This window comes from Aedes aegypti, unplaced genomic scaffold (assembly GCF_002204515.2).
Source record: "Aedes aegypti strain LVP_AGWG unplaced genomic scaffold, AaegL5.0 Primary Assembly AGWG_AaegL5_hic_scaff_1735_PBJ_arrow, whole genome shotgun sequence".
Lineage (NCBI taxonomy): Eukaryota > Metazoa > Arthropoda > Insecta > Diptera > Culicidae > Aedes > Aedes aegypti.
The window spans coordinates 1-26,684 of record NW_018735196.1 but is presented as its reverse complement, the minus strand read 5'-3'; the positions used below and the strand labels follow the sequence as shown (position 1 = coordinate 26,684).

General features: G+C 36.8%; 2 protein-coding genes and 2 long non-coding RNA genes across 4 annotated transcripts; 1 reads left to right on the top strand and 3 right to left on the bottom strand.

Moving 5' to 3' along the window:
* Positions 1-7,310: 7,310 nt before the first annotated feature.
* LOC110680664 lies at positions 7,311-15,729 on the top strand (the record flags this gene model as incomplete). The annotated part of the gene is made up of 2 exons (XM_021856455.1): positions 7,311-8,079; positions 14,582-15,729. Coding segments are annotated over 2 exons (876 nt in total), but the record flags the coding sequence as incomplete, so codon positions are not given.
* Positions 15,730-18,144: 2,415 nt separating this feature from the next.
* Positions 18,145-18,614, bottom strand: LOC110680665. The gene is made up of 2 exons (XR_002502964.1): positions 18,435-18,614; positions 18,145-18,359 (listed from the first exon to the last, which is right to left on the bottom strand). It is a non-coding gene; the product is annotated as an uncharacterized LOC110680665 (long non-coding RNA).
* A 1,173-nt stretch (positions 18,615-19,787) lies between these two features.
* Positions 19,788-25,448, bottom strand: LOC110680666. The gene is made up of 4 exons (XM_021856456.1): positions 25,396-25,448; positions 20,669-20,783; positions 20,474-20,598; positions 19,788-20,413 (listed from the first exon to the last, which is right to left on the bottom strand). The coding sequence occupies exons 1-4, from the start codon at positions 25,396-25,398 to the stop codon at positions 20,078-20,080; spliced, it is 579 nt and encodes a 192-aa protein (XP_021712148.1). The 5' UTR covers positions 25,399-25,448; the 3' UTR covers positions 19,788-20,077.
* A 9-nt stretch (positions 25,449-25,457) lies between these two features.
* Positions 25,458-26,681, bottom strand: LOC110680667. Its single transcript, XR_002502965.1, has 3 exons — positions 26,623-26,681; positions 25,784-25,886; positions 25,458-25,724 (listed from the first exon to the last, which is right to left on the bottom strand). It is a non-coding gene; the product is annotated as an uncharacterized LOC110680667 (long non-coding RNA).
* Between the last annotated feature and the right edge of the window lie 3 nt (positions 26,682-26,684).

The window sequence follows — 26,684 nt, the reverse complement described above, 5'->3', positions numbered from 1 at the left end:
AGCGGCAAAGTTGCTAACTAAACAGGGCTGCCTCGAATTGCTTTAAAGCTTTTGAACAACCTTGCTGAAGACACGAACTTTCTAAGTTGTCGGGATCATGAGCTAGATCCTGGTCATATAACATGCATACTAGCGCCTCGTAGCGACAAAATTGCTAACTAAACAGGGCTGCCTCAAATTGCTTTTCAGCTTCTGCCGAAGACACGAACTTTCTAAGTGGTCGGGATGATGGGTTAGAACTTGCTATAATATGACCAAATTACATCCACACTACCGCAACGTAGCGGCAAAATTGCTAACTAAACAGTGCCGCCTCAAATTGCTTCCAAGGTTCTTAACAACTTTGGTGAAAACAAGAACTTTCTAGGTAGTCGGGATCATCAGCTAGAGCCTGCTTGAACATTTCCAAATAACATGCACGCCAGCGCCACGTAGCTGGAAAGTTGCGAACGAAACAGTGCTTTCTCAAATTGAATTTCATAATTCGTAACACTTTGCTGAGGACACGAACTGTCTAGGTAGTCAAGATCATGAGGTAGAGTCTATTGGAATATGACCAAATAACATGCATACTAGTGCCACGTAGCGACGGGATCATGAGCTAGAACTTGTTATAATATGACCAAATTACATCCACACTACCGCCACGTAGCAGCAAAATTGCTAACAAGACAGTGTGCCTCAAGTTGCTTACAAGGTTTCGTAACAACTTTGCTGAAAACACGAACTTTCTAGTGGTCAGGATTATGAGCTAGAAGCAGTGTTTCCCAAACTTTTTTGCTTTCGCCTTTTTTGATCATTGGAACCCTTGTCCACCAAATACATTTATTTATAAATGAATTGTACTAGAAATATTGATTAGAATGCGTGTCAACAAATATCAAAATGGGTAGTTTTACAAATGCGTGAAAAATAAAATATGCTATCATCAAAAATATGATTGTCTCTTACAAAATCATGAATCTATTTTGTTTTCAATTGCTCTCCTTTCGCCCCCTTCTAGCATTTTTCGCCCCCCAAATTCAGTTTTACAAATTTTTCGCCCCCCTGAACCTGAAAATCGCCCCCAAGGGGGCGAAATTCGCATACTTGGGAATCGCTGAGCTTAGAGTATAATTAATCTAACGAAAGTTACATGCACTCTAGCGCCACGTAGCGGCAAAATTGCTGAAGACCGCAAGTTTGTAGAAACTAAGGATTCCGAGATATTTACATCAATAAATATTATTATTTTTAGGTGATGATAAACTTTTTGGAGGGTGCTGCAATATTCAACTGGGGTGTTGCAATACTAGATGATGCGATTCCATACTTATGGTGGGTAGTGTATAGGGAGCCGGATCCTATTCCTTGATATTTTTGATCCACTTCGGCAGTGTTTTTATTTTTGAAACCTACTGAGCTCATATTTGGTCACAATATGTGTCGTACTGAATGCTTCTTATGCAAAGATTCATAGAATTCGGCCGTGAAACCCCCATACCAAAAGTGAATCAATGGAACTGCCCAAGTAGCTCTGCACCCTACTAGTAATATATACTTCTATTATTCTAGAGGAATGATAGTTCTGTACGACTGAAGTGCTTAGCTTTCTGGGTAGTATGGAAAAAGGGCCGTTATATGCGACGGTTTCGGCTGTTTAATTCAGCCGAAACCGTTGGATAGAAAATTCAACTAACCATCGGATTTCAAGGCAACTCGTTTTCACCGTTTTCTTAGAATACCAAGACCCTCGGTCGTCACCAACAGATGACTTTCCAAAAAACATGACATTTGAATTAACAACCCACTCACCCCCAGGACCAAATCCTGGTTGCGCTATTGTTGTCTCTCTTATAACTTTTTTAGGTGGTGACCTACTAAATATTTGCATCGACTCAACTAGCTTTTATCATGTTCGCATAGGTGAGTTGCTAATATTCTGTAGGTCGATAAATTACACCGCAATCATTTTTCACTTATCGAGACTACGTGACTTAGTATTCGCTCTTAGTAAGCCACGTGGCTAAGTATGTATCACAACGGAACGTTTAAGCCACCTTAGATAAGTAGCTAACTGTTTTGCTTCTTGCGTTTCTGATAACTGGTGGCCAATTGTTAATGGCTTCATTGGGGTACATGCCAATTCGTTGCAAATGTGAGCCACACTCAATTTCGATTGTGACACTATGTACCGGAATGAGATGATAAAACTGACGCCGACACAAATTGAGCTCAATTGCGTTCATATTTACCTGAAATACCAATTGTGGAATGCAAATTCCAAGAAGTGCTTTCTGTAAATCGCTCTCCGAGTTCGATAAATTGCTGTGCAGTTCTTCCCCTAGGTAGGTATGTGAAGCAAGTTTACGATGTTTATAAAAGTCCCTCGGCCGCTTGGTGTAATCGCAAAGCGTTGATGCAAATATTTATTTGTTTGCCCTTTGGGATACCGTAGGTAGTAAGATATCCCGCAGTATGACGAAAGTGCCAAATCGGCAATATGTCGTGTATGCAGGAGGGTGCTCGTAGACGGTCTTGAGGTATGAAGTGGATGATGAGCCGATCGGTAGGCGCATTCATTACGTGATAATTGCCGTGCATGGTTATATTTGTTCCTGTTGGGTTTTCTCAATGCAGCCAATAATGCAGACATATACCTAGTTAATAAGAGCGACATTTTAAGCCTCGCCTCGCGAAACGTGCCCGCAACTTTTGAAAAATAACTTTTTCCTAGCCATAGTGTATATGTATGCATGATAATAGGTGCCAAATATCGTAAAATGGTGCAACCTTGATAGCTTTTAGAAGACAATTTTGATGATCATTCACTTTTTGTACAAAAGTTCGAAAATATGAATCAAAATTAAATGAATTTCTATAATTTAACGCCCAGATCTTTCAAATGAGTCATGGTGCCAAATTTCGATTGAAGTAAGGTCAGCTCCGTCACACTCGGACTCAGATTGGGTACCACTTCTAGTACTGCATTTGGTCCCTCGGTAGTACAAAAGGTACCCAAGTTTGACAGATCGCAGTACACTTTTCACGGAATTGTAGATTACCTTATGAGCCATAACATTTTGTGCAACTGCAAGGGACATGGAAGTCTTTAATTTGTCTTTGGTAAGGTGGTGCAAAAGTTTTTTTTTTAAGAATTCCAGCTAAATTCAAAACAAATGACATAAACGTCATGGTGGTTTGAATAATATTCAAGTTAGAGGCTTTCACTCCAAATATTATAGAAATCGATTGGGAGTTGACTATTTGTTGTTGTAATTTTCGGTCGACCTTTCATTGAATGAAATGAACATTTAATATCGAATATGGGCCTTAACAAGGCCTATCATAGGATGCTTCGAGTTGCATTAATTTTTGCATAAATTCATGGAAAACATTTTTGACCCACAGTGGGGCAAAAGTCCGAATCAGGGATGGGAAATGTACTGTAGTAAACATTTAGCACCTCGTCTTTCACATTTTTCTACACGACCATCAACATCCAAAGCAAACCATGACCGTTCAAAGCAAAAAAAAAAATGTCACGGCTCTTCACAACTGTAATCTTCTTCTTCTTAACGTTTTTTTCAAACCCGAATGCGAAATGACTCAAGCACAGTGGTGACACAATTTTTCCGGTTTTCGGAGTTTGGGCTCATTCATTTATTTCATAACGCTGAAATTGGCCATTTGGAACACCCACCTACCTTCTTGTAACGCTTTTTGTATGAATATTATTAAATATTTGTATGGGCCGTAACATTGTTAGGACACCCACCCACCCCTCTAGTGTTATGAAACTTGTGAATGGGCCCTTTTGCATTTTTGCTCGATAAAGGCAGCATGAAATCGAACTTGTTCATTATGTATCGCAACGGAATGAATTGTGCTCTTGCTATTAGCACTTATAGATTTAAATTAGTTGAAAACACAAGCGAAATATTACCGATTGAATAATTTAACATTTTTTTTAATCATTCACCTCGAGATGGCTGCCCGAAAACGATCATAGAGGAGAGACAAAAACAATCAAGCAGTGTGTGAAACGTGGCAGCGCAACGCCTGATGGTATTGATGCTGCTGCTGCTTTGTGTTTTGGTTGACTGGCAGAATTGAATGAACTGTGGTAAATAGTGGTCACAGTTCCCAAGCCTGGTCCGAACCAGTGGAGTAGAAGCTTGAGCGATATTATGTGGCTCAAGCTTCACGGAACAAAATGAAAGTTGCCTAAAATCTACATATTCTATCTATAAAAAATGGAGTGGTGTTTGTATGTCACGAAATAACTTGAGAACGGATCAACAGATTGATGTGAGTTTTTCACTGTTGCATTCGACAAGGGATGCAACGTGATCGTGCGAGAAAAAAAAGTTCAGGAATAATCGGGAAAACGGGAGAAGACTAATGTGTAATTTTGTATGGGGGATTGCATGACGTTTCTCAACAGCCTTCTTGATGGCAAGACGAAGTTTGCCGGGACCACTAGTGAACATTAAATTTAGCGAAGCATGCCAAAAAAAAAAAAAAAAACGCCAAACTATCGGTAAATGAAAAACCGAATTTAGTACTTTTACAATTCCTGAGACCGGCGGAGGAAAATTGAACTTGTATTAAGAGAAACTGTGATGAAGTAAAAGCTAACTGGTTAGGTTGGTAGTTCAGATAAGACTGAGCGTCTTGTTTATTTACTAATGATCAGAGCCCTTCGGCTACTCCGATTCGTTCGTATATGATCGTCCGAAGGACGACCGTCAATTGACTTTAGAGCGCACTAGGGGTGCGTAAGAAAAATACATCAATTCTCCCCCTTTTACATAGCTTAAACTTATCACAGCGTGAAACAATTCATTACAATAATATCATAATCACGAATTCAAATTTGGTTGATCAAAAACTTTTTTTATCAAGCTCGCAAAATTCAAGTAAAGTAAAAATCGTCACTACGATTAACTTTCTTCATCCGTTTGGATCTCCGGGGCTCTATCTGGTTGGAACCTGATTCCAGGCGTCTTCTCTTGTTGCGTCCCCTCGTGGCCTGCTGCTGATTTTCTTCGCCAAAAGGCGGATCGTTACTGGAGGGCGGTTCATCGCCGGTTGGCGCAATCGAGGTTTCCTTACTTGACTGCGCTCTCGTAATCCAAACGTTCGGCCTTTGCCACGTTGCAGACGGCTTACATGCTCGCATCTGTGTCCCTGTGCGCCATGGTGACCACGCTTCCAATGCATATCTGAAACGTATTGCGAGAATAATTTTTTAACAAAAGTTGCCTTAATCCATCTAACTTAATTGTGGGGGTTGTGGTTCTTGTACCACACTTCATCCCCTACCGTCAGATTGTCAATATCTTCTGTATTTTTCAGAATATTTCCACTACGATGTTTAGTGTTAACATCATCATGTGGGGGTGGTACGTTAAGATGTTTCTTGTAATTATTTCTTGGATCTATGAAATCTAAAACAGTCTTTGGTTTATATGAAAATATCCTCTCCGATGGAAAATGTCCATCTTTTGTCAAATTATTGTTTCTAAAATTATACAGAAACAACTTTATCTGGTCTTCCATGTCCAAACCCGAAATTTCAGGATCCATTAGGTATCTCTTGAGGACTTCCTTCACCGTTTTAACCAATCTTTCAGCCTGACTGTTACTGGCGGGATTATACGGTGGGCTTTTCATTACTTTTATCGCATCCTCGTCGCCACTTTACAATTCCTGAGACCGGCGGAGGAAAAGTGAACTTGTATTAAGAGCAACTGTGATGAAGTACAAGTAAAAGCTAACTGGATAAGCTGGTAGTTCAGATGAGACTGAACGTCATGTTTATTTACTAATGATCAGATCCCTTCGGCTACTTCGATTCGTTCATATATGGTCGGTGTTCAGACAGACCGGACTAGATGATATTTTGGCGTTCTGAAGGATTCTTTAAGGACTCCATTAATTCTGATTTTTTCGATGCTATTTTTATACAGATGCATCATCAAACACATAAGTTCCATTCTTAAAGCAAATGGAGCAAATATTTTGATGTTCGAATGCCTGGGAGACGTTTTTCTGAAAACATTAAAAAAAACACTTGGTCCAGTCTGTCTGAACACCGACCTTATGATCGTCAGAAGGACGACCGTCAACTGACTTTAGAGCGCACTAGGGGTGCGTAGGTAAAATGCATCAGTACTATACCATTAAATTCCACTAGAGTTTGTGTCCTTTAACAGATACGCGTATTTCGACCTGAACTGTAAGGGCCTGTTCATAAATTTCATAACGCTGGAGGGGGTGGGTGGGTGTCCTTAAAATGTTACAGCCCTTACAAAATTTGTAAAATATTCATACAAAAAGCGTAACGAAGGGGTGGGTGGGTATAAAAATGGCCATTTTTGGCGTTATGAAATTAGTGAATGAACCCTAAGGCCGTCTTCAGTGTCGTGTACTAGACTCAACTCGACCAAAGTATCATATTTTACCTAAAATTTGCAAAATGTGGATATATTTTACTCTATTTTTGCACTTTTAATTAATGGTCAAGTTATAGGTAATTCCCACCTAAGGAAACTTGCTGTTATAAGGTTTTGACGTTTTGAAGTTTACATGTACACAACGAAACACGTGTCAAATGTACAAAATGAAATTGAAATTGCGAAAAGAAAGCACGTGCTCCGGTGGGGATCGAACCCACGACTCCCTACTCAACCTACAAGCTGCGGAGCCCTTTGAGAGACCCCGACGCTTGAAGGTGAACTGAACTCGATTATCCCAAAGCGAATGGGATCATCATTTCGCAGTTAAAATTCGTTCGGATATATGAGCTGTACATTTAACACATACATCGTCGCACAGCTTACATTGTTAATAATTAGGCAAGCGTGTTCGAATTCAGGGAGCCAAAATTGATTAGTTGTTTTCAAAACTAACAGTAATTGTATTGATAAGTGATCAATTTCATCATGAAAAGATTACGGAAAACAGACCTGAAAACCCATGAAAAAATGATCAATATCATCTGAAATTACTGTTCGTCTTATAGAATAGGAACTTTTGAACTTTGAACTTGACTACTTTTTGCCTATCTGGCATTTACGGTAGTTTTTCAACTCTCAGCATTTCAAACGCCTAAATTTTTACCATAACAATTCACATTATTAACATTTAAAGTCTATAATTTAAAACGCGCTCTAATCTAAAGTTACTTTCATATGTGATATTTTATGTATCCCTCTCCAATCCCAAGGCTGTTTTGTAATCGGTGAACCGAAACATAAATATTTCCTACCTCTCACACCAGATTACCACAACTTCTTTGACATTGTTCTTAATTTATTTTGTAGGATGTACCTCGCGATGACGAGTCAGCTGCGTCCAGCATAATTCTGATCCGCCGTGCCCGTCGCTTCACATCGGCTACCACTTACATCCTGTTTCTGATTGCGCTTCTGGTCACATCGCTGGGCATCATTGCCGGCGTGTTTTACTATCGTCAGTATGCCCATTCGCGGAACCACTTACGTTTCCACGGTTTCTGCCAGATCCCATACGATTCATCCAACATGAACGACAACCAGATGTACTACATGAACTCGATGCTCCGCGACGACACCGATGAACTGAACTCGCAAATTCAACGGTTCGGTCAAATCGAAGACTTATTCAAGCCATTCCAGAACGACTTCAACGAGATGGAAAAACGCATGGAGGACACCGAAAAGGAAGTGAGCGACCAATTCTTCAAGGAAGAATTTGAACTTGGACTGTCCGACGAGGAAAACTACTCCAAGATCAACGTGCCGGTGTTCCGTGGCCAGCGACAGGGCCGTTTCCTGCACGATTTCAAGTATAACCAGTCGGGCATCATCGACAAGGATAACGGTCGCTGCTTCTTGATGCCATTGGATCGGGAAACTGTTCTACCGCCCAAATCGCTGCGCGATTTGATCGAGAAGATGTGGAATGGATATTACAACATCAACACTAGCACAGTTCGCAAGAACATGCGCGTTATCACGCCGGAGCTGAAGGATCTCAGCGATGTATCACCGAAGATCACCAACGAGTGCGAGGACATGAAGATCTATCGGTTGGAGAAACTGGTTTCTGGAGGTGAGTTTGTGTAAATAATTAATATTTTTGCATTATCATCGTGAGTTTACTTTTTTCAATTTAAATTAAATTGTGATTGGTTCAGAATAATCAATACTATTGATAATTCTGCACTGTTCATACAATACAAGGGCCAGTTCGCATTATTGCTTGGAATCGATATGTTTTAAACAATTCAAACTTAAATTTTCTTAAGCAAACCAGAAACCTCAGAAGAACCATAAGAGTCATCCATAAATTACATTACACAAAATATGGCTATTCTCAGGGATTGAATCCTGAGAAACTTGTAAGAATCTCTAAAGTATCGCTCTCTGTAACTATCATAATATGCAGCACATTATGAGAGACTGTTTATCGTATACTGCTACAACTTTGATCAGATCGAGGGGATAGTAGTGCATGATAAAATCTTTCTAAACAAGCTCCAAACCTGGGGGCACTATTGCTATCGGAAGTTCGGGGATTGTTTATCGTGCCAGTAAAGTAAAATACCTATCCCCAACGGGAAGCAAACGAGAAAAATAGATTTTATTATCGCTCTCTCTTTGGGGCTCGATTTTGTCTATAGATGTATAGAATAATATTTTGGGGCTGTCTATACCACGTGGTGTTTTGATTTTCAGAACTACCTCCTCACAAGGGGTTGTGGTCTATTGTTCACACAACAATATTTCAATTTGTATGGACCTTGGTCTTTGGACAAACTTTTTCTCTCACCATGAATGACCACGTAGTTTCTGAACGGTTTCCAGTTTCCTTGTAAGTGGGCTTTCCCGATATTCCGGCTGTACGCGAATCGTATTTATGCATGAATATACTTTCCAGAGAAATAGTCAGATGTGGAGACGACTATGTTGTTTTACTTGTTTGTTGTTCTGCGAAGAACATTGCGCGGAATTAGGGCATTATGAAAAAAACGTGCCCTAATTCCGCGCAACACTTTTTTTGTGTGGTATTCAGTTGGAGCTGCCTGACAGCTTAACTTGTCAAGGCTGAACCCTCGGTCTGGCTTTTGCCAAGTTTCTCCTCTACCATGACCAATGCTCAGACGGACTAGGCTATGGTGCCCACATGAACACTGTTTTTATTAGTATTGTGACGTGATAGTTTTTGAAAAATACCCATATTCCCTTGCTTCTGAGAAAATGAAGCATTGTGAAAATCAAAAACTCCATCAGAATTTGTTTGAAGAAGTAGTGTAGTAGTGTCATTACTAAAAAATGCCTAGTCGAAATGATTTTGAAACATTTGTCATTTAAGTGTCCTTTTTAGTCATGTTGTTCTGTTTATTCCCGTTTTTTACGTAAGATTAGAGTCTTAAATGTCAATTGTCGTCATGTCTTAACAAAATTAGGCTGTTCAGTAGTAGTTCTAGTTCATTTCGTTTTTTGTTATTGAAAGTATTTATTGGTCATTACGTTCATATCTCCTTAAAGAAATGATTCATTTCATTTGTCTGTTCAACAATTTATCGAAACTAGCATGTGTATCCTAATGATCAATCACAGCGTCTTACTTTCCATAGTCATTATTATAGCGAATATTTAAGAGTATAGTTACCTTAGGCTTCTATTACAGTATCCTACAAGTTTCACTTTTCGGTGGCAAATGCAATGCTTCACAACGTCTACTTTCTACTTGTAAATTTTGAGAAAATGAAGCTGGAATTAGATTTTTCATACCATTGTTACAAAATACGTGTTCCTTATTATGGCAATGTAAAAACCATATTAAAATAAGATTGTCACCACTTATTTCTACTTAGTGAATCTTCTAGATCGTCGCCAATAGTATTAATGTCCACTTCGAATAGATTATTTATTTGAAAATGGGCAACAATGCTATCAACGACGCAGAACGTCCGTCAGATCTTATCCGAGATATTGCGTAAAAATTGCGTAAAAATCAGCGAAATTGGACTGCTTAAAATTCATCAACTTTAGATCACCTAACAAATTTAAAACAGCTGTATCTTAACGAAATCATAACCGATTTAAGCTCAATAGGCTTCATTTGAAATCGTAGTCTTAAGCCTCTGATTTGCATATAAGAATATAAATTTCAACACATTAAATTATTATTTGTATAGCAAACAATGCTTTGTGCTAATTGTGTTATAAATTCAATTATCATCAGTAAGCTACAACTTTACATATTATTACAAGCTGCTAACGATTAACTGGTATTTTGTTTTCATTTCATATGAAATTTTCGATGGTCTAACTTACCTCAAAATGTCTTTATACCCTGTGGGTAAGTGGGACCTATCAAAACAAAAACTAGAATCAAAACTTTTCCGACACGTTTCAAACATTTTTCTATAGAGTAGCACTAAAACATTCAAACAAATGATTTTTATCGAAAAAGATCAATCTCAAATTACGTAATTGCATAAAAGAGAGAAAAAATGTGTAATTCTTCAAAATTATTGTTTTTTTTTTAATTGCAATTTTAAAATTGAACAAAAACAGAGTTTAAATTTGAAATACATTATGAGAACGATTACTTTTCTATTATAATTTAACTGTTTTGCTATTTCTACCAAATTTAGTAGTTACGGAAAACAATTCCATGCCATTAAGCGGTTTTCTGCCATGCATATTAATAAAAACAGAACATATTTATAATTTTGTCAATTATTGAAAGTTTATGTGCTACTTTTCAATTAAAAACTTATAAATGATATAATTTGAACATGTTAATTCCTCTTTACGCTTTAATTGAGGAATTTTCAGTTAATATTAAGTGCGATGTGACATACTATTAAATACACGTTTTCTTTTTAAAGCGTTACGTATTTTATGGTTAATCCCTTATGTACATCAAAAATGTACTCAAAATTAAAAATCTAGGATTAATCAATTTTATTATTATAATCGTTGACTTACTGATGAACGCATGAAACTGGATTTGTCCCACTTCCCGGGTAGAGTAGAATTGCAAAAGAATAACAAAATTCACCATTAAAATAGAATGTTTGAATAGCAAAATTTGTTTGAAATAAGAGATAAAATAACAAAAATAATAACTAAGTTTGTATGGCATTAAAACTAAATAATATCATAATCATAATAATTTTGCCATTGTAATAACAAAATAATAGCAAAAATATAGGCAACCGTAAATAACAAAATATGTTATTATTTAGATATTGATAACAAAATAATAACTAAATAAGCTATTCACGAGTAGATCAAAGTAATGGTAATTTTAGTTCTTTGACTTTAATATCTAAATTTTGCATGATTGAAAAAAAAAAACTTTGCTTTCCTGCAAAACCATTTGCTTTTTAAATCTTCAATAAATACATACGAATAGTAAAATGAGCTATTATGGCAAAATTTGATATTAGTTTGTTCTCATGAGATTATTTAAATAAAGTTTTCAAATATCTAAAAAAAATCATATTTTACTGTGATGGTGATGTTTGTTATTCTTTGGATATTTAATGTTTTTTTTTTTAGTATATTTGCACAAATAAAAATTTTACCGTGATAGTTTATTCTGTTATTGATTAGTTATTACATGACTTTCAAGAATAACAGACCAATGATAAATTTTGCTATAATTGTATGTTTTGCTATTGATGAGATATTTAATGTCATATATTAATAACATAATAATGGTTAAACTAAATATGATTGCAAAATTTGTTCTTATTTTACCATTATTTTGTTATTCACCTGCTCTACCCGGGTTGCCCCGTTTAGCTAGGTAACTGCGTCTAATGGCTCATTCTAAAACTTTCTTCTAATGTTTTCCTAATTTCGAAATTATTCGATCAATTTCAAGCACACACCAACAAATATGTTGTCAAAATGTGATTGTGTTGTTTGATTTAAAAAATATTGACACCTGAATATTTTATTGAACAATTTGTTTGAACTATCGTTTTTTTATGTCCCACTTGCCTCGGGGTACCTTAATAAACTTTAAAAACCTACTGAAGTATAATATTTCATTAGATCAATAGCAACAAAGTACCGATAGACTATTGTCAAATTTTAAATTTTGATACATTTCTCATAAAAAAAGAAGAAAATATTGAAATCTCAACCATTTTATTATAGCTTGAAATATCCGCTATTTTTACCGATTTTCAAACATGATCAAAAATTGAAATTGTTTTTAATAACTTTTCAAGGGGTTGTTAAAATAACTGGGATAGGCAAAAATTTAATCAATTTCGGAACGCTGTAACTTCGTCAAATATTGACCGATTTTGATTTTTCAATGAGCATTGGACGGGGAAACTAGTTTTGAGGTGCGCCTACGGAGATGAACTATGACCATCGGATACCGGTTATAATCTGGATTTTCGGAAGCTTGTCTTATGCAGTAAAATTAAGACATGTTTTTAGCAAAGACATCAGTTAAAAATTTGAAATTTCACAAAAGTTGCATGCACACTAACGCCACCTACTGGCAAAATTCCGCATCTTAATAACTACTGCATGTCAGTCCTTGGGTGGTAAATGACTGGACAATGCGTACCATTGGTACTTCGCGTATCTGCAGGTATAAAATAGACCCCATTTGTGGTCCCTAGCCTCTTGTCCAGTAACTCCTATCCCTACCTCCCCGTGGTGCCGCCTGGGGTACGAGTAACCGTAGGGAAGATCGGGTAACCAACCCTGACAGGGAAGGGGGGCTCCTCTCTTCTGATGGTGTAGCTTATCAGAGCGTCTGTTTCTCCATGTTAGGAGCGGCTCAAAACAGCGTCTGTTCTCCATGTTAGGAGCGGCTGATCATCGTCCTAGTGCCAGCGTGGGACTCTAAACAGTGCTGTGCACGATGATCCTCCGGCGAGACAGGGGGTTGGTGCAGGCCTTACAAGCCAGCCGTAAAATCATCAGTACAGGAAGCATACAATGTAAATTCGCACCGGAAAAATCGGTATAGACCTAAGTATCGAAAACGGACTAACGATGTCAGTCCTTGAACTACTGAACTTTATCGAAGACCATAGAAGATGGGACTGTTATGCGAGCAGCGGCAGTAGAGATATCATATGTCATAAAGGTTACATTCTCATTCCTCGAGGTTGATATCAGGCAAGCAAGAAAAAGCGCCCCTACCGGCCAAGTTCTCAACTAAAAAGATGATCTTCAATTTCTAAAGGTAGATTGCAATGAGTACTGAATGTTCGTCGAAGACATCACTGTGCTATCTCTTAAGGCATACGAGATATTCTACAACACCCCCAAATTGATGAAAGTCCCATAAGTCCTGGGTTTCCTATAACGTCCCTCCAACCTTGTGTCTAATAGAAGACTTGAATGTACGTAGGGTAATCAAAGAGCATTCGAATAAGTCACAAAGCAAACTGATATCAGCATTTAAACGATTTATAAGCGGTTTCTTCACCACCGCTTAGGCCTCAAACCTGGTTTAACCGTATGGGTAAACGTGGTTTACGGCTTAAGCGAAGATAAAGAAAACGCCCCTTAAACTCTCATTAAACTCTCAATTCGATTGCTTAATTGCCTTACGGTGAATTCATCTTCATCTTCAGCCAAACTTCAAATTTTCAAGAGCACGGATCTGGAGAACCAAACACCCGTTTGAGCTGAAAACCCAATCGATTGGTCACCACCAGCTAGTGACCAATCGATTAAGTTTTCAGCAGAAGCACAGTTTGTTTAAATCTGTTTAGAGATAGGTGGTATCATTGAAGCATATTTTCATTTCGCTATAAAACCTGTTTTGAAGAAGTTCTTCTGACAGATACATTGAATGAGCATAAATTACGTTATATGCATTAAATGCTTTTTTTTATTAGGGACATTTTACACCATTCGGTGCATTAATGTCTATTAAATGCTGAATGAATGCAAGTTTAAATGCTTATTGTTTAGTTGGGTAACCTTTTTGATGATATATTTCGAAATTGTAGACGATTTACGGTAAATTACAGAGCATGATCTTGGAATGCTTATAAGGTCATGTGAGTTCTAACGAAATTTTGACGAAATCTAATTGCAGTTCATGTCAGATTTTAGAAATGTACCGAATATTCGGTAATTTTTTACCGAAAAAAATGACCGCTGGCTGTTTTTTTACCTGCATCTTATCAGCAACATAAAAAAAAGACCAAATATCTATTATGCTTACCTTTATGCTTTATCGTAATAGTTTTTACGATGAATGTTTTCAGCTTCCACAGTGGGGCCTATGACAAAAAAAAACACATGACAGCATGGAGTTGTCAATATATAGTTTACCGATTTCGATAAACTAACAGATTGATTAAATAGCGTAACAAAAAATATATTTTTTCGTATCTCAAGGACCAAATCATGTGTCTCTAAAATTTAAATTTAGATTAAATCAACCTTTTCATTATGCTTGCAGTCTGTATAATAATAGTTGAAAGATCTATAAACAATTTCCATTTGAAATCTGGAATATTTTTTCGTTTCTTACGTAATAAACATAATAACAATCACCTGTTTCAATTAATAAATAATTCAATAATAACGTTTTCCTAATTTTTCAGTTTTTAAACGATCGGCCGATCTTCACCAGCACGCCAAGTACGCAGAGTTCGGTGGAAACCACATCACCGAAATCGACATCCAGAACTTGGAGGATATCATGCACTAGTATGCTGCGATTGGATCCAGTCCAAATTGATTTATTTATGTTAAATTACGTATAGAAGATGCAAATGCGCACCTACAAAAAATAACAGACTACTAAAACCAAAAACAAACACCCTTTCACCCTTTGAGCTAGAGTATGGATAGGGAAAGCTACACAATTTTCTATGATGGTGCAAACACACAAGGAGTAAAGATTGTACGGGATGATCTGTTTGAACTTTATTAGTAACTAGAATCTTACCTGAATTGGTGACCCTGATCCTGATGGCAACGTGATGCGGAACAAGTAATAGTTTAAAGACACAGATTAGTAATCTAAATTGTATGAGCCCCTATCAAAATCGATTAATGTTAAACTCTATTTTAAAGAAACATCTATGAAAGTAATCGAAGTTTACGATCCCTTATGAGTAGTTCGCTGAGAAACTATTTACCATTCCCCAATATCTGCTTGTAGCTTTTGTGAAGCAGCTCTGTGTACAACATCCGTAGTCATTTTCTAATGTGATATTAATTTTCCCTTCAGGAGTTGTTTCCCCTGATTTTTAAAACACCTAGCAAAGTTCCCGTACAAAAGTAGAATCTGTAATTGCCTACATTAACTACCGCTATGTATGCTTCAACGAATGAAATTGTTTAGCACCTAAGGAAAGATTCACTGTATGTAATTGTTACCTGTGGAAGTGCATCAAGTGGGGGACAACTAAGCAGGAAGGCAGGCGAAGTGTTTTTCAAATCACTATTTAGTAGTTTTGAATTTGAAAAGTTTTTTACTATGCGATAATATGTTAGTTTATGTTTCAACGGATTGTAAATTATTCGTCAGCGTTGCCACAGTTTGTGATTATTCGGTTCTATATCATACTGGTGTTGTGTATTACATTTGCCTAAAAAAAGAGAACATTCAATAAGATGATGAAACGAAAGTGTAATCCAATAAAAACACAAAATTCTACACAAAGCCTGATGATAGTGATCCATGAGGAATTAGTGAATTGCAATTTACTGTGGAATATTATAATAAAGTTTTATTAGAAACCAACCGCGTGTTTATACGTAGTAGAGACGATGACAGCCATTGATTACGAATGGAATTATTATGACACGATTAGAATCTTTTTTTGCGGATAACCAGAAATCTTTCCAATTTTCAATCCAATTTTGATAAAATACTAATTCAGGTGATCCTGTGAATCTTTCTAAAAAATGCTTCTTCTTCTTCTTGGCGTTAACGTCCTCACTGGGACAGAGCCTGCTCCTCAGCTTAGTGTTCTTATGAGCACTTCCACAGTTATTAACTGAGAGCTTTCTTTGCCAAACTGCCATGTTTGCATTCGTATATCGTGTGGCAGGTACGATGATACTCAATGCCCAGGGAAGTCAAGGAAATTGCCATTAAAAATCGAACCCAGACACCTTCAGCATGGTTTTGCTTTGTAGCCGTGAATTCTAACCACTCAGCTAAGGAAGGCCCCTAAAAATGCTTACTTACTTTTGCTGGCTCTACGTCCTTCAAGACATGATCTGCGCCACAATGTTACGCCAACTAACTCGGTCCATGGCTGCTAAGCTCCAATTCCTCGATCGCCCCACACTTCCAAGATCCTGCTCCACTTGGTCAAACCACCTAGCTCGTTGCGCTCCCCTTCGTCTTGTACCGGCCGAATTTGAGTTGAACACCATTTTTGCGGGATTGTTGTCCGGCATTCTCACAACGTGTCCCGCCCTTCGTACCCTTCCAGCTTTGGCGACTTTCGTGATACTGGGTTCACCGTAGAGTTGCGCAAGCTCGTGGTTCATTCTTCTCCTCCATACGCCGTTCTCACATACTCCGTCAAAGATCGTCCTAAGCACACGTCGTTCAAAAACTCCTAGCGCTTGCAGGTCCTCTTCGAGCATTGTCCACGTCTCATGCCCGTAGAGGACTACCGGTCTTATTAGCGTCTTTTACATGGTACACTTAGTACGGAAGTGATGTTTACCAGACCGCAAGGTCTTGTGGAGTCCATAATAAGCACGACTTTCGGCAATGATACGTCTTCGAATTTCTCTGCTGCAGTTGTTATCCGACGTTATCAATGATCCGAGGTAGACAAATTCGTCCACCACCTCGAACTCATCCCCGTCGATCGTCACGCGTCTGCCTATGCGAGCTCTATCGCGCTTGGTTCCTCCAGCCAGCAATTATTTCGTCTTCGACGTATTTACCTTCAATCCAACCCGATCTGCTTCACGTTTCAGCCTGGTATACTGTTCAGCAACCACCTGGAACGTTCTTCCGACAATGTCCACGTCGTCAGCGAAACAAATGAACTGGCTGGATTTATTGAAGATCGTGCCCCGCATGTTGAAGCCCGCCCGTTTCATAACACCTTCTAGTGCAATATTGAACAGGAGGCAGGAAAGACCATCGCCTTGTCGAAGTCCTTTGCGTGTTTCAAACGGGTCCGATAATGCACCCGATATCTTCACACAGCACTGTACACTATCCATCGTTGCTTTGATCAGTCTAGTCAGTTTCCCGGGAAAACCATTCTCGTCCATAGTCTTCCATAGCTCTTCGCGGTCTAGGTATCATAGGCCGCTTTGAAATCGATGAATAGGTGGTGCGTAGGGACTTGATATTCGCGACACTTTTGGAGGATCTGCCGCAACATAAAGATTTGGTCTGTCGTCGATCGCCCGTCCACAAAACCGGCTTGATAACTTTTCACAAATCTGCTTGCCAGTGGCGATAGACGGCGGAAGATGATCTGGGAAAGCACTTTATAGGCTGCATTAAGAATGGTGATCGCTCGATAGTTCTCACATTCTAACTTGTCACCCTTTTTGTATATTGGGTATATTATTCCCTCCTTCCACTCCTCCGGTAGCTGTTCTGTATCCCAGATCCTGGCTATCAATCGGTGCAGACAAGTGGCCAACTTGTCCGGGCCCATTTTAATAAGTTCCGCTCCAATACCATCCTTTCCAGCGGCTTTGTTGTTCTTGAGCTGTTTGATAGCATCCTTAACTTCGCCTATTGTGGTAGTTGGCACGTCTCCCTCATCCGCCTTACTGATGAAGCCATTCCTCCTGCTGAACCCTAAAAATGCTAAGTAATTTGAATAAAATGATTTATACGAATTCCGTCAAATACCAGAAAAAAAAACAATAAAAAGTGCTCAGCACTCCAAGACAAAACAATACATACACTCAAAATAATCCAAACGTCATTGTTACGTGGAAACATACGTGGTTTTTTTCCATCGCACTTTTCACGTAGCTCTTACGGGGAACGTAGGTGATGAAGAATGAACCAATGAACAAATGAACTTGTACCATTCCATCAAAGGCACGTGTAACAGCTACGTGATTTTTTCGTATATTCGACCAAGTAGTTGAATAGAACCTAACGATGTTCCCGGTAAACTGTACTAAAATTCTGTATAGGCGCAATGCTGCTTTCGCATAGTTATTTTTAAATAACATTATTTTTCAATAAAACGAGTAACACATAAAGTTTTACTTTTATTTATTGAACTATCGGTTTTGATCAAAATAAGGTATTTCACACAATGCCTGAGTATCGGAAAATCAGGTAACAAGATAGTCTGGTTTTGGTGTGTGTCTGTGTGTGTTTCGACTCGATGTTCTCGAAAATCCTTCGGCACATAGTTAAAGGCAACGTTTCTGTTTCAGAGAAAGAATATCGGGAACAAATATAGTTTTTTTTTAAATCATTACTAAATTAAAAAGTTTACTCACGTTTAAATTTCAAAAACGGGAAAACCTTTTTGACCAGCATCAGCTCTTCCAGTACCACGTACCAATTTGACCCGCATTGCTAACAATGATGCGACTCAGAAAAAATGGCCCGATGATCTATTGAGAATTAACATTCTAATTAATGGAATCCTTTCTACAACATTTAAAATAATACCTTTAATATAGGTAACTAATTAAATTAATCTCAAGTCAAATCAAATCAAATATTTATGTTTATTTTCACTTGACGCCATCTTTACATTTGATCACAACACAAAATGAATCGAAGATGAACACGTTCGGAATGAATTAAAGCATGTACGTAGATTTCACGTAAGGTCGATAGGTTAATGCAGTGAAAACTATCAAAGCAACAAATAACGTTAATGTATGAAACGGTAACTGTTACCTTAGTCAGGTAAAGTCAGAGGATGGTTCATTATCATGAACCTACGTGATTTTTCACGTAGTAATGACGTTTAGATTATTTTGAGTGTACGAGATGAGCATGAGGATTGATGACCGTACAATTTGTAGTTGCTACTTCGTGATTGACAAGAATCATCGAAATTGTACAGGAAACCAACAGACATAGGTTGGGAGTAGCATATTATCTTCAATGTACATTTTCGAGGACTCTAAAATTAGTAATGTCAATATCTATCAATGCGTTGACAATGACCTTATAAATGTAGAATCTAATTGGCAAAGAAATTTAACTCCAGTTCGAATAGGATCACTTGGGCAAATTAGGGGTATGCGAGATTAGAAATCCAATAAGTAACGTCACTTTCGTATCAATCTCCGAAAATATGCCAACGATCGATAAAACTGTTACATACGCCGAACAATATAGTTAAAAGGTTGAGGCGACAAATTTGTGTCTGTCTAGTGTTAGCAGTGACCAACACTACAACATCTAGCCGTGCAAGACCAGGACGTTAGGCAACGATTTGTCGTTTCGATTGTGTTGTTCACACATATGGCCCTCTGTTAAAACAAATTTTCAACTTCTATTCATTTCTCTCGTCGCTCGCTTGCGATTCTATCCTTCTTGTCATTACATTATGCACGCTCGTTCAGATCTACTCACAAGTGAGTAGATTTCTACTCACTTTGGAACATAGTGGAACTGCTCAAAATAGAGTAACATCTATGTTACTCACTTTAGAGTAACATATTGATAAGTTGATTTTGAGTTGAACTTACTCACTTATTTTTCCTCGCAAACTAGCAAAAGTGAGTAGATGTTACTCACATTAACATTTTTTCCATTAAAAAATATATTTTGAAATCTATTTAAAATTCAATTAAAACTAGAACAAAAAAACAACAATACTAAAGCATGACATTTATTACGTTCAATATACGTCAGAAATTAAAAAGGTTACAGTAATTTCTTATAATCTTAGATATGCCTTGCAATTGGCAATGATAATAGTTTGTATAGGGGGATAGTTGAACGAGGGGAAGTACTTCAACTTCAACTACGTATCAATCGGTTTAGAACAAGAACTGTATAGGCACGTCACATGAAGCGAAAAAAATATTTAGTTCATGAAAACAACATAAAAATAAAATTAAAAATTATTGCTAAATTTTAGCTTGACACGTGACGTGTCTTTTCAGGCCAACATCTTAAACTAATTATCCTCTGCATGTGCGGCATCCTGGAATGATTGAACCAGGTTATTGACCGATTTCCGTGAGCTGTGGCCACTTGTTCTGTAGAGCACACATTCGAAGAAGTCCATCACCATTGCCAAATTACTGGGTACTGGAGTACCTAGTACTTTGAAGGTTTTGAATAAAATGTCGATAGCAGCTATGGAATTTAGCACGCTGATGGATACTGTCCTGTTCATCACTACAAAGTAGTGTCCTGTTTTAAACGGCGGTGCAATGCAAGCAATGTGGGGCTCGATTTGAATTAGTGATGTCATGTGCTCCGCTAGGTCATCATCGATGTTTTGATTTGGCTGGAACGAAAAAGTTTAATCATTATCTCATCAATAAGTACTATATTAAAAACATCTTACTTTTACCCAACGAACGAGTGATGACGCCAGCTTTTCTTCAGAAATAACAGACGTACCATCGCTTCTTCTTTTCAATCCTCGTACCGGCAACTTGTACAAAATACGAAGGCATCCTCGGATGTATTCTACACAAAATTTTGGAAAATATGTGGGCATTATTAATTGAATTAAGTTTGTAGGAAATGTTCAAATTACCATCTTCAACTTGCTTAAACATATGACGCGAAAACAAAAGACATTTAGCTAGAACTCCTTTGTAATCCGGACTTGATTCCATCGAAGGGAAGAGTTTGAGGGCCGATTTGTGTATCTAAAAGTAAATAAAATGAATTAATAACTTTGATTTCCGGAAACTATGGAAAATGAATTAATACATATGGTTTGCGGACAGGCTAAGTTCAAATATTTGTAAAAATCTATAAATAGAACCAGCGGCATAACTTTTACGTTTATTGTATTTAGTTTTGCTTGTGCCACTTTAGGAACACATGTGCCAGTAGTTCTAATTTATGTTCCTATAGTAGCTCTAGTTTCAAGGCATAGGCCATACACACCGCATTGTTTGATGCGATGAAGATGCGATTTTTACATATCTTATATTTTTCCTTTAAGGAATGGATCTAAAGCTTTCGATTGATGTAAAAATGTTAATTATTCCTTTATTTTGTTCAATAAAAGAAATTTTCTCTTAGTAATGATACTATAGGTACAATAGGTGTAATAAAGGTGCAAAGGAAATTAAATGTCAATTAATGCTATTTATCCCGAGCATTGTTTGAACAAAATCGAGCTGTGAATTAAGGGTACCTAGATAAATAGCTTCTGAATCTAAGTATGCTGTTCCGCTCAAGAAAAGTAAAAAATTTTGCCCAAGAAATGGTCAAAAAATTTCCAACAGTGAGCTCCATTTGAATTGACATTTCTTTTCAACTGCGTACTTCGATCGAAGAAAAATGCTTTTCTTGAGCATTTCTTGCAAGAAATTTTCCATGCATCGAGATAGGCGATTACTTTTCTGTTGAAGTGCATTCTTTGCTTGACGATTCATAGCGAAACGGTCGTGAAAAAACACTAAGGCCACTGTAGGAGACTGTCTACTAAGAGCACACTGACCCTACGTACTCTAAAATGAATCCCGGACAAATATTTTTATAGAAATAAAGAGATAATTCAAATCTACGAAGGTGTGGTGCTGACATCTGGAAAAAGTTTACACTGTGCGTGAAGCGTCGAAAATTTTACCAGGCGAGGTATGAGATATGAAATTTTAAATGCATATAAAATTAACTATACTAGTTAATTAAAATAAGGGGCTTTCCTTAGCCGAGTGGTTAGAGTCCGCGGCTACAAAGCAAAGCCATGCTGAAGGTGTCTGTGTTCAATTCCCGGTCGGTCCAGGATCTTTTCGTAATGGAAATGTCCTTGACTTTCCTGGACATAGAGTATAATCGTACCTGCCATACGATATACGAATGCGAAAATGGCAACGAAAGCTCTCAGTTAATAATTGTGGAAGTGCTCATAAGAACACTAAGCTGAGAAGCAGACTCTGTCCCAGTGAGGTCGTGGCGCCCCACCATGGTGGATCATCAATAAAAAAATCTGTTCTCAAAACAAATGTGCTGTAATTATGTATAGTAAGAATGATATTACTATCGTTGCTAGTAATGTTACATTTCAATACTTAAAAATTAAAAAGTAATCAATATATAATGAAAAAATATGTATACATCAGTTCAAACTAATTCGAACAAAAAAAAACATTGTAACTAGAATAATTTGAAAAAAAAAATCATCAATTTATACACATAAGTTATACGGAAGTATCGTTGGATTATTCCTAGTGATGTTTTCGAAAAATACTCGTAGTTTAAAAATATTAGGTTCATCTACTTTTGACTAACAAACTGAAATCCTTCTATTCTATTTATGAATATATTTGTATCATCTGTCTAGAACAATTTATATGGTCAAATAAGGTACGATAGTATGCTTTGGAACAATTGGAAAACTAGCATATTTTGATCTTTTGCAAATCAGCTTAGATAAACTACGGAAAGTTTCGTGTGAATTTTGAAATTATTATCCTTTTATATTTTTTATACCAGAAAGGTTAAAAAAAACTTTTAGGTGGATTAGTTCAAATTTTCTATGGTCAATTGGACAAATTTAAGCTGGTAATGGAAAAAAATAAAACAAAACAGCATTTCTTTATTCTTTATTCTTTCTTTATTCTTTATTTGGAGCAGGGAAAAGCCCGTTTGAGTTGAGCACCTCAGCTCTATCTCAAATGGGCGCAAAACCTCCTCATCTTTTAGTACCAATAGAAAAACATACAATCCAAATGATACAATTTAACTTAATACTATACACTTATTTTCTTAATAGTAACATAAAAACGATTTAATTTGCTAGCCTTAAAAAGAGTTCAACGAGAATTTTGATGAGACTCTGAAATAATCTGAGAGAATTTCGTTCGGAGCGTAGTACGGGGGATATGAAAATCGAATTCATGTGAGCAACGATTGAAGGAACGACACATAGCGGAAAACGGTTCGTTATATCCGTAATTAGTACGAGCACCATGGAGAAATATGAAAGTACTAGAACGAAGAGGACGATGAGGTACGTTGAAATTGAGAAGCGACAGCAAATGTGGACAATCAATTTTCAATTGCAGAAGATCTGATACAAACAAAGATTTTGAAATTTCACGGCGGACGCTTAACAACTCCAAACCAATTGCGGATATTAAAACTTATTAAAATTCTCGTTAGCAGTCTGCCAATAAATGATAATAATAGTTGATCCACTTATCCCACCCCATTAAAAAGTACCATGTACAATATAGCTATTTATTTATAAAAAAAACACATATTTTTCTCTTTAATGAATGTTCGAATCCTCTGAGCAGAATCTCAAATAGAGAAACTTTAAAGTAGATGGAGTACCGTGTACCTTTTAATTCCGCTCCTAAATGCTTATCTTTGACAGATACGCGTATTTCGACTACCACTTGCAGTCTTCTTCAGTGTCAGTTACTCGTATCCACTGTGGATACGAGTAACTGACACTGAAGAAGACTGCAAGTGGTAGTCGAAATACGCGTATCTGTCAAAGATAAGCATTTAGGAGCGGAATTAAAAGGTACACGGTACTCTATCTACTTTAAAGTTTCTCTACATATTTTTCATTGTGATTCATTAAATTAGAACTGAAATGCTCACCATGTATCGAAAAAACTAATATTATTCGATTTTAGACAGAAATACAATGAACTTTTGATTTATATGGAAAACAATTTTCAAATTAATTATTTTTTGCAGCTAAAGCGAAGTATGCACTTCAACAGAAAAGTAATCGCCTATCTCGATGCGTGGGAAATTTCTTGCAAGAAATGCTCAAGAAATGCATTTTTCTTTGATCGCAGTACGCAGTTGAAAAGAAATGTCATTTCAAATGGAGCTCACTGTAGGAAATTTCTTGACCATTTCTTGAGCAGAAATTCTTACTTTTCTTGAGCGGAACAGCATACTTAGCTTAACAAGTTTGCTTGTATTAGTGTACGTGTAGTACTAGTTTTGCAACAGTATCAGTGTGGGCGTAAGAATATAATCTAAAACGAAGCAATGGTGCAAAAACATTCAACATATTCAAGTATTTATGCTTAATATTGACGAATGATCCACTTACACCACTGTACCTTATTAAAAAAATAAAAAAAAAACTACTGAACTATTTTTGTTTGTGTTTACGACTGATTCTAGGAACAAACAACATTCCTTTAAAATTACAAAGTTTTGTTGTTGAATTTAAAACAAATACATTATTAGCCGAAAAATGATATTTTTTTCGTTGATTTCAATACAGAATATTATTGATTTTAAAAATCATTTCTCTGCGTGTTGATAGACTTTAAGTTCTACATTATAGACATATTATTTTGATTATTGTATTTTTTTCAATGATCTGCTTATAATACTAGCATATCAAAAGTCTAACCCCGCACAGTTAACAGAATTTAATTACATTGTTTTTTTTTTTTTTTGAAGCATTTGAACATTGACTTCATATGCTTTGCCATATGAAAAAGTCGGAGTTTCATGCACAGGGTCAACTGTGGTAATTACCTTCGTAGTCGCGAATATTATTGATTTATGTATCAACCACATACCAAAAAAACGTAATAACCAGAATAATAATGTAAACATGTTGCAATGAACGAATGGGCATTGTACCATCAGTGCACCAGATTCCGCTCATTTAAGGGAAGTTATGTGTTCACATGTTTATTATAAAATAATTATTGTGTCGATCGATACTATTTTTATGTCACAATGTAGGTCCAAGTTTAAGTATAAAAAGCGGCATAAAAAAATAAAAGAATATGAAAAACTTTCATAAAAAAAATATTAAATTGCATCTGTTACTGCATCTAAGTGTTCCTATTTCCGCTCACGCTAAACAGATTTCGTGACGAACTTACTAAAAAATGCATTATTTTGAATTTCGTTATTTATCTTAATATGTTTTATGGTCAATCCATAGCTACTACTGCAATAAAGAAGGCTGTATACTAAAATCGACATTTCTTTAAAGTTTGTTTAATTTTTTGCATGAGCGCTTATTGGAATACTAAAAAATACCTAGTGATCCAATAACCGCTCATGAAGTGTTGTGTTTTCAATATAAAGAATTATTTTATCAAATGAAAATAATGTCAGACGATTTCATTTGAAAGTTCTTAATATTGGTAGAATATATCCGTGCGAAAAATGTTGGTTACACTAGTGAGCGGGCATGATCGGATACTGGTGCACTGATCGTACTTATATTACTCAACGAACAGTGTAAATTTACATAAAAGTCACAGGCGCATTTTTTATATTTCCCCTATTTAGATATTTTAGAAATTAGCTTACCATATATCCATTGTAGGCCAACAAGTGAGGAAACACCGAAAGTATTTCGGATGCGCTTTCTTTTCGCTCAGCATCAATTTGAGTAACGGGTTGCATGCTTCCATTTCGACCGCAATCCTTTTTTTCTCGTTTTTGGTTGCTTCCACCGTACGTAGATTCTCGGCTTTTTCGACCAGTTCATTAGGAACATGAGTATTTTTCGGTACAGTTGTCCTTTGGTATAGATGCATTTTTGGCGGAAGCGTTTTAATTATGTTGCGCACACGGTGATATATCAGACCACTGTGCTTGCCTTTCTCCATTCCGTTTTTTCTCCAAAAAAAGATCCACTGTGAAGGATTAATCAAATTGCATTTTTCAATTCGATTAGCTCATATTGTATATTTACCCCATCTGGTGCTCCTTCAGGTCTTTTGGAATTAAACTGCAACTGTGGAAATAATTGTACCAAGTCATTGGCCAATTGTTCCTGCTCGCCTGCTGATGGATACCTGTTATAATGATGAAAATAGTATGGTCTCAGTATTACATATTTTCCTGTATACGTAGTATTAGTTTTAGTAGGGGAGAGGTCCTATAGTTTTTTTTGTGTGTCATATTGGATATTGGTAAATTAAAAACTCATGTGGCCTCGAAGTGTACATCAAAGTGACTATAGATATATCTATTGACATACAAACATTTTTTTGAAAAATAGGAATAAGAATATGAAGCATTTTTAATGTCTAATGCTCATTCGTATTTCATGCGGCGACATATTAGAGTTTCAAAAGTATTTTCTCGCCTGGAGAAATTTTAATATTTTTTTTTTTTGCAAAAGTGAAGTGAAAGGTTAAATATTAAATCAGTTAGTTTGTATTCATGTGGCAATTTATAGAAAAAGTATTATTTCGGCGCCCATTTTAAAATCTACATCCAAACTTTTCTTCAGTCTTCAGGCTGCCATGTAGGCAATATTTTTAAATATTCTCAATACTCCTAAACGTAAGAAGGCCACTACTATACTACTCATATGCCGTAAATAGAGGTCTTCATTCAAGAAATAAAAAAAAAAATCGAGGGTGGCCCAACCTACAGATCAGTCCCCTAATAGCAGTAAGGGCGGAAATACAACTCGTGCACTTTTTGCACTTATGATTGCACTGTCAATTGGGGATTACCTAATTCTACAATCACGGGCTATACTATAAGACTTACTTAGTATAATTTTAGTTATTTTCAACTTACTTTTCTCCGTTCAGAATCCTCGTTTCGAATGGTTCACATGCCACTCTGTTTAGGCACCTGAG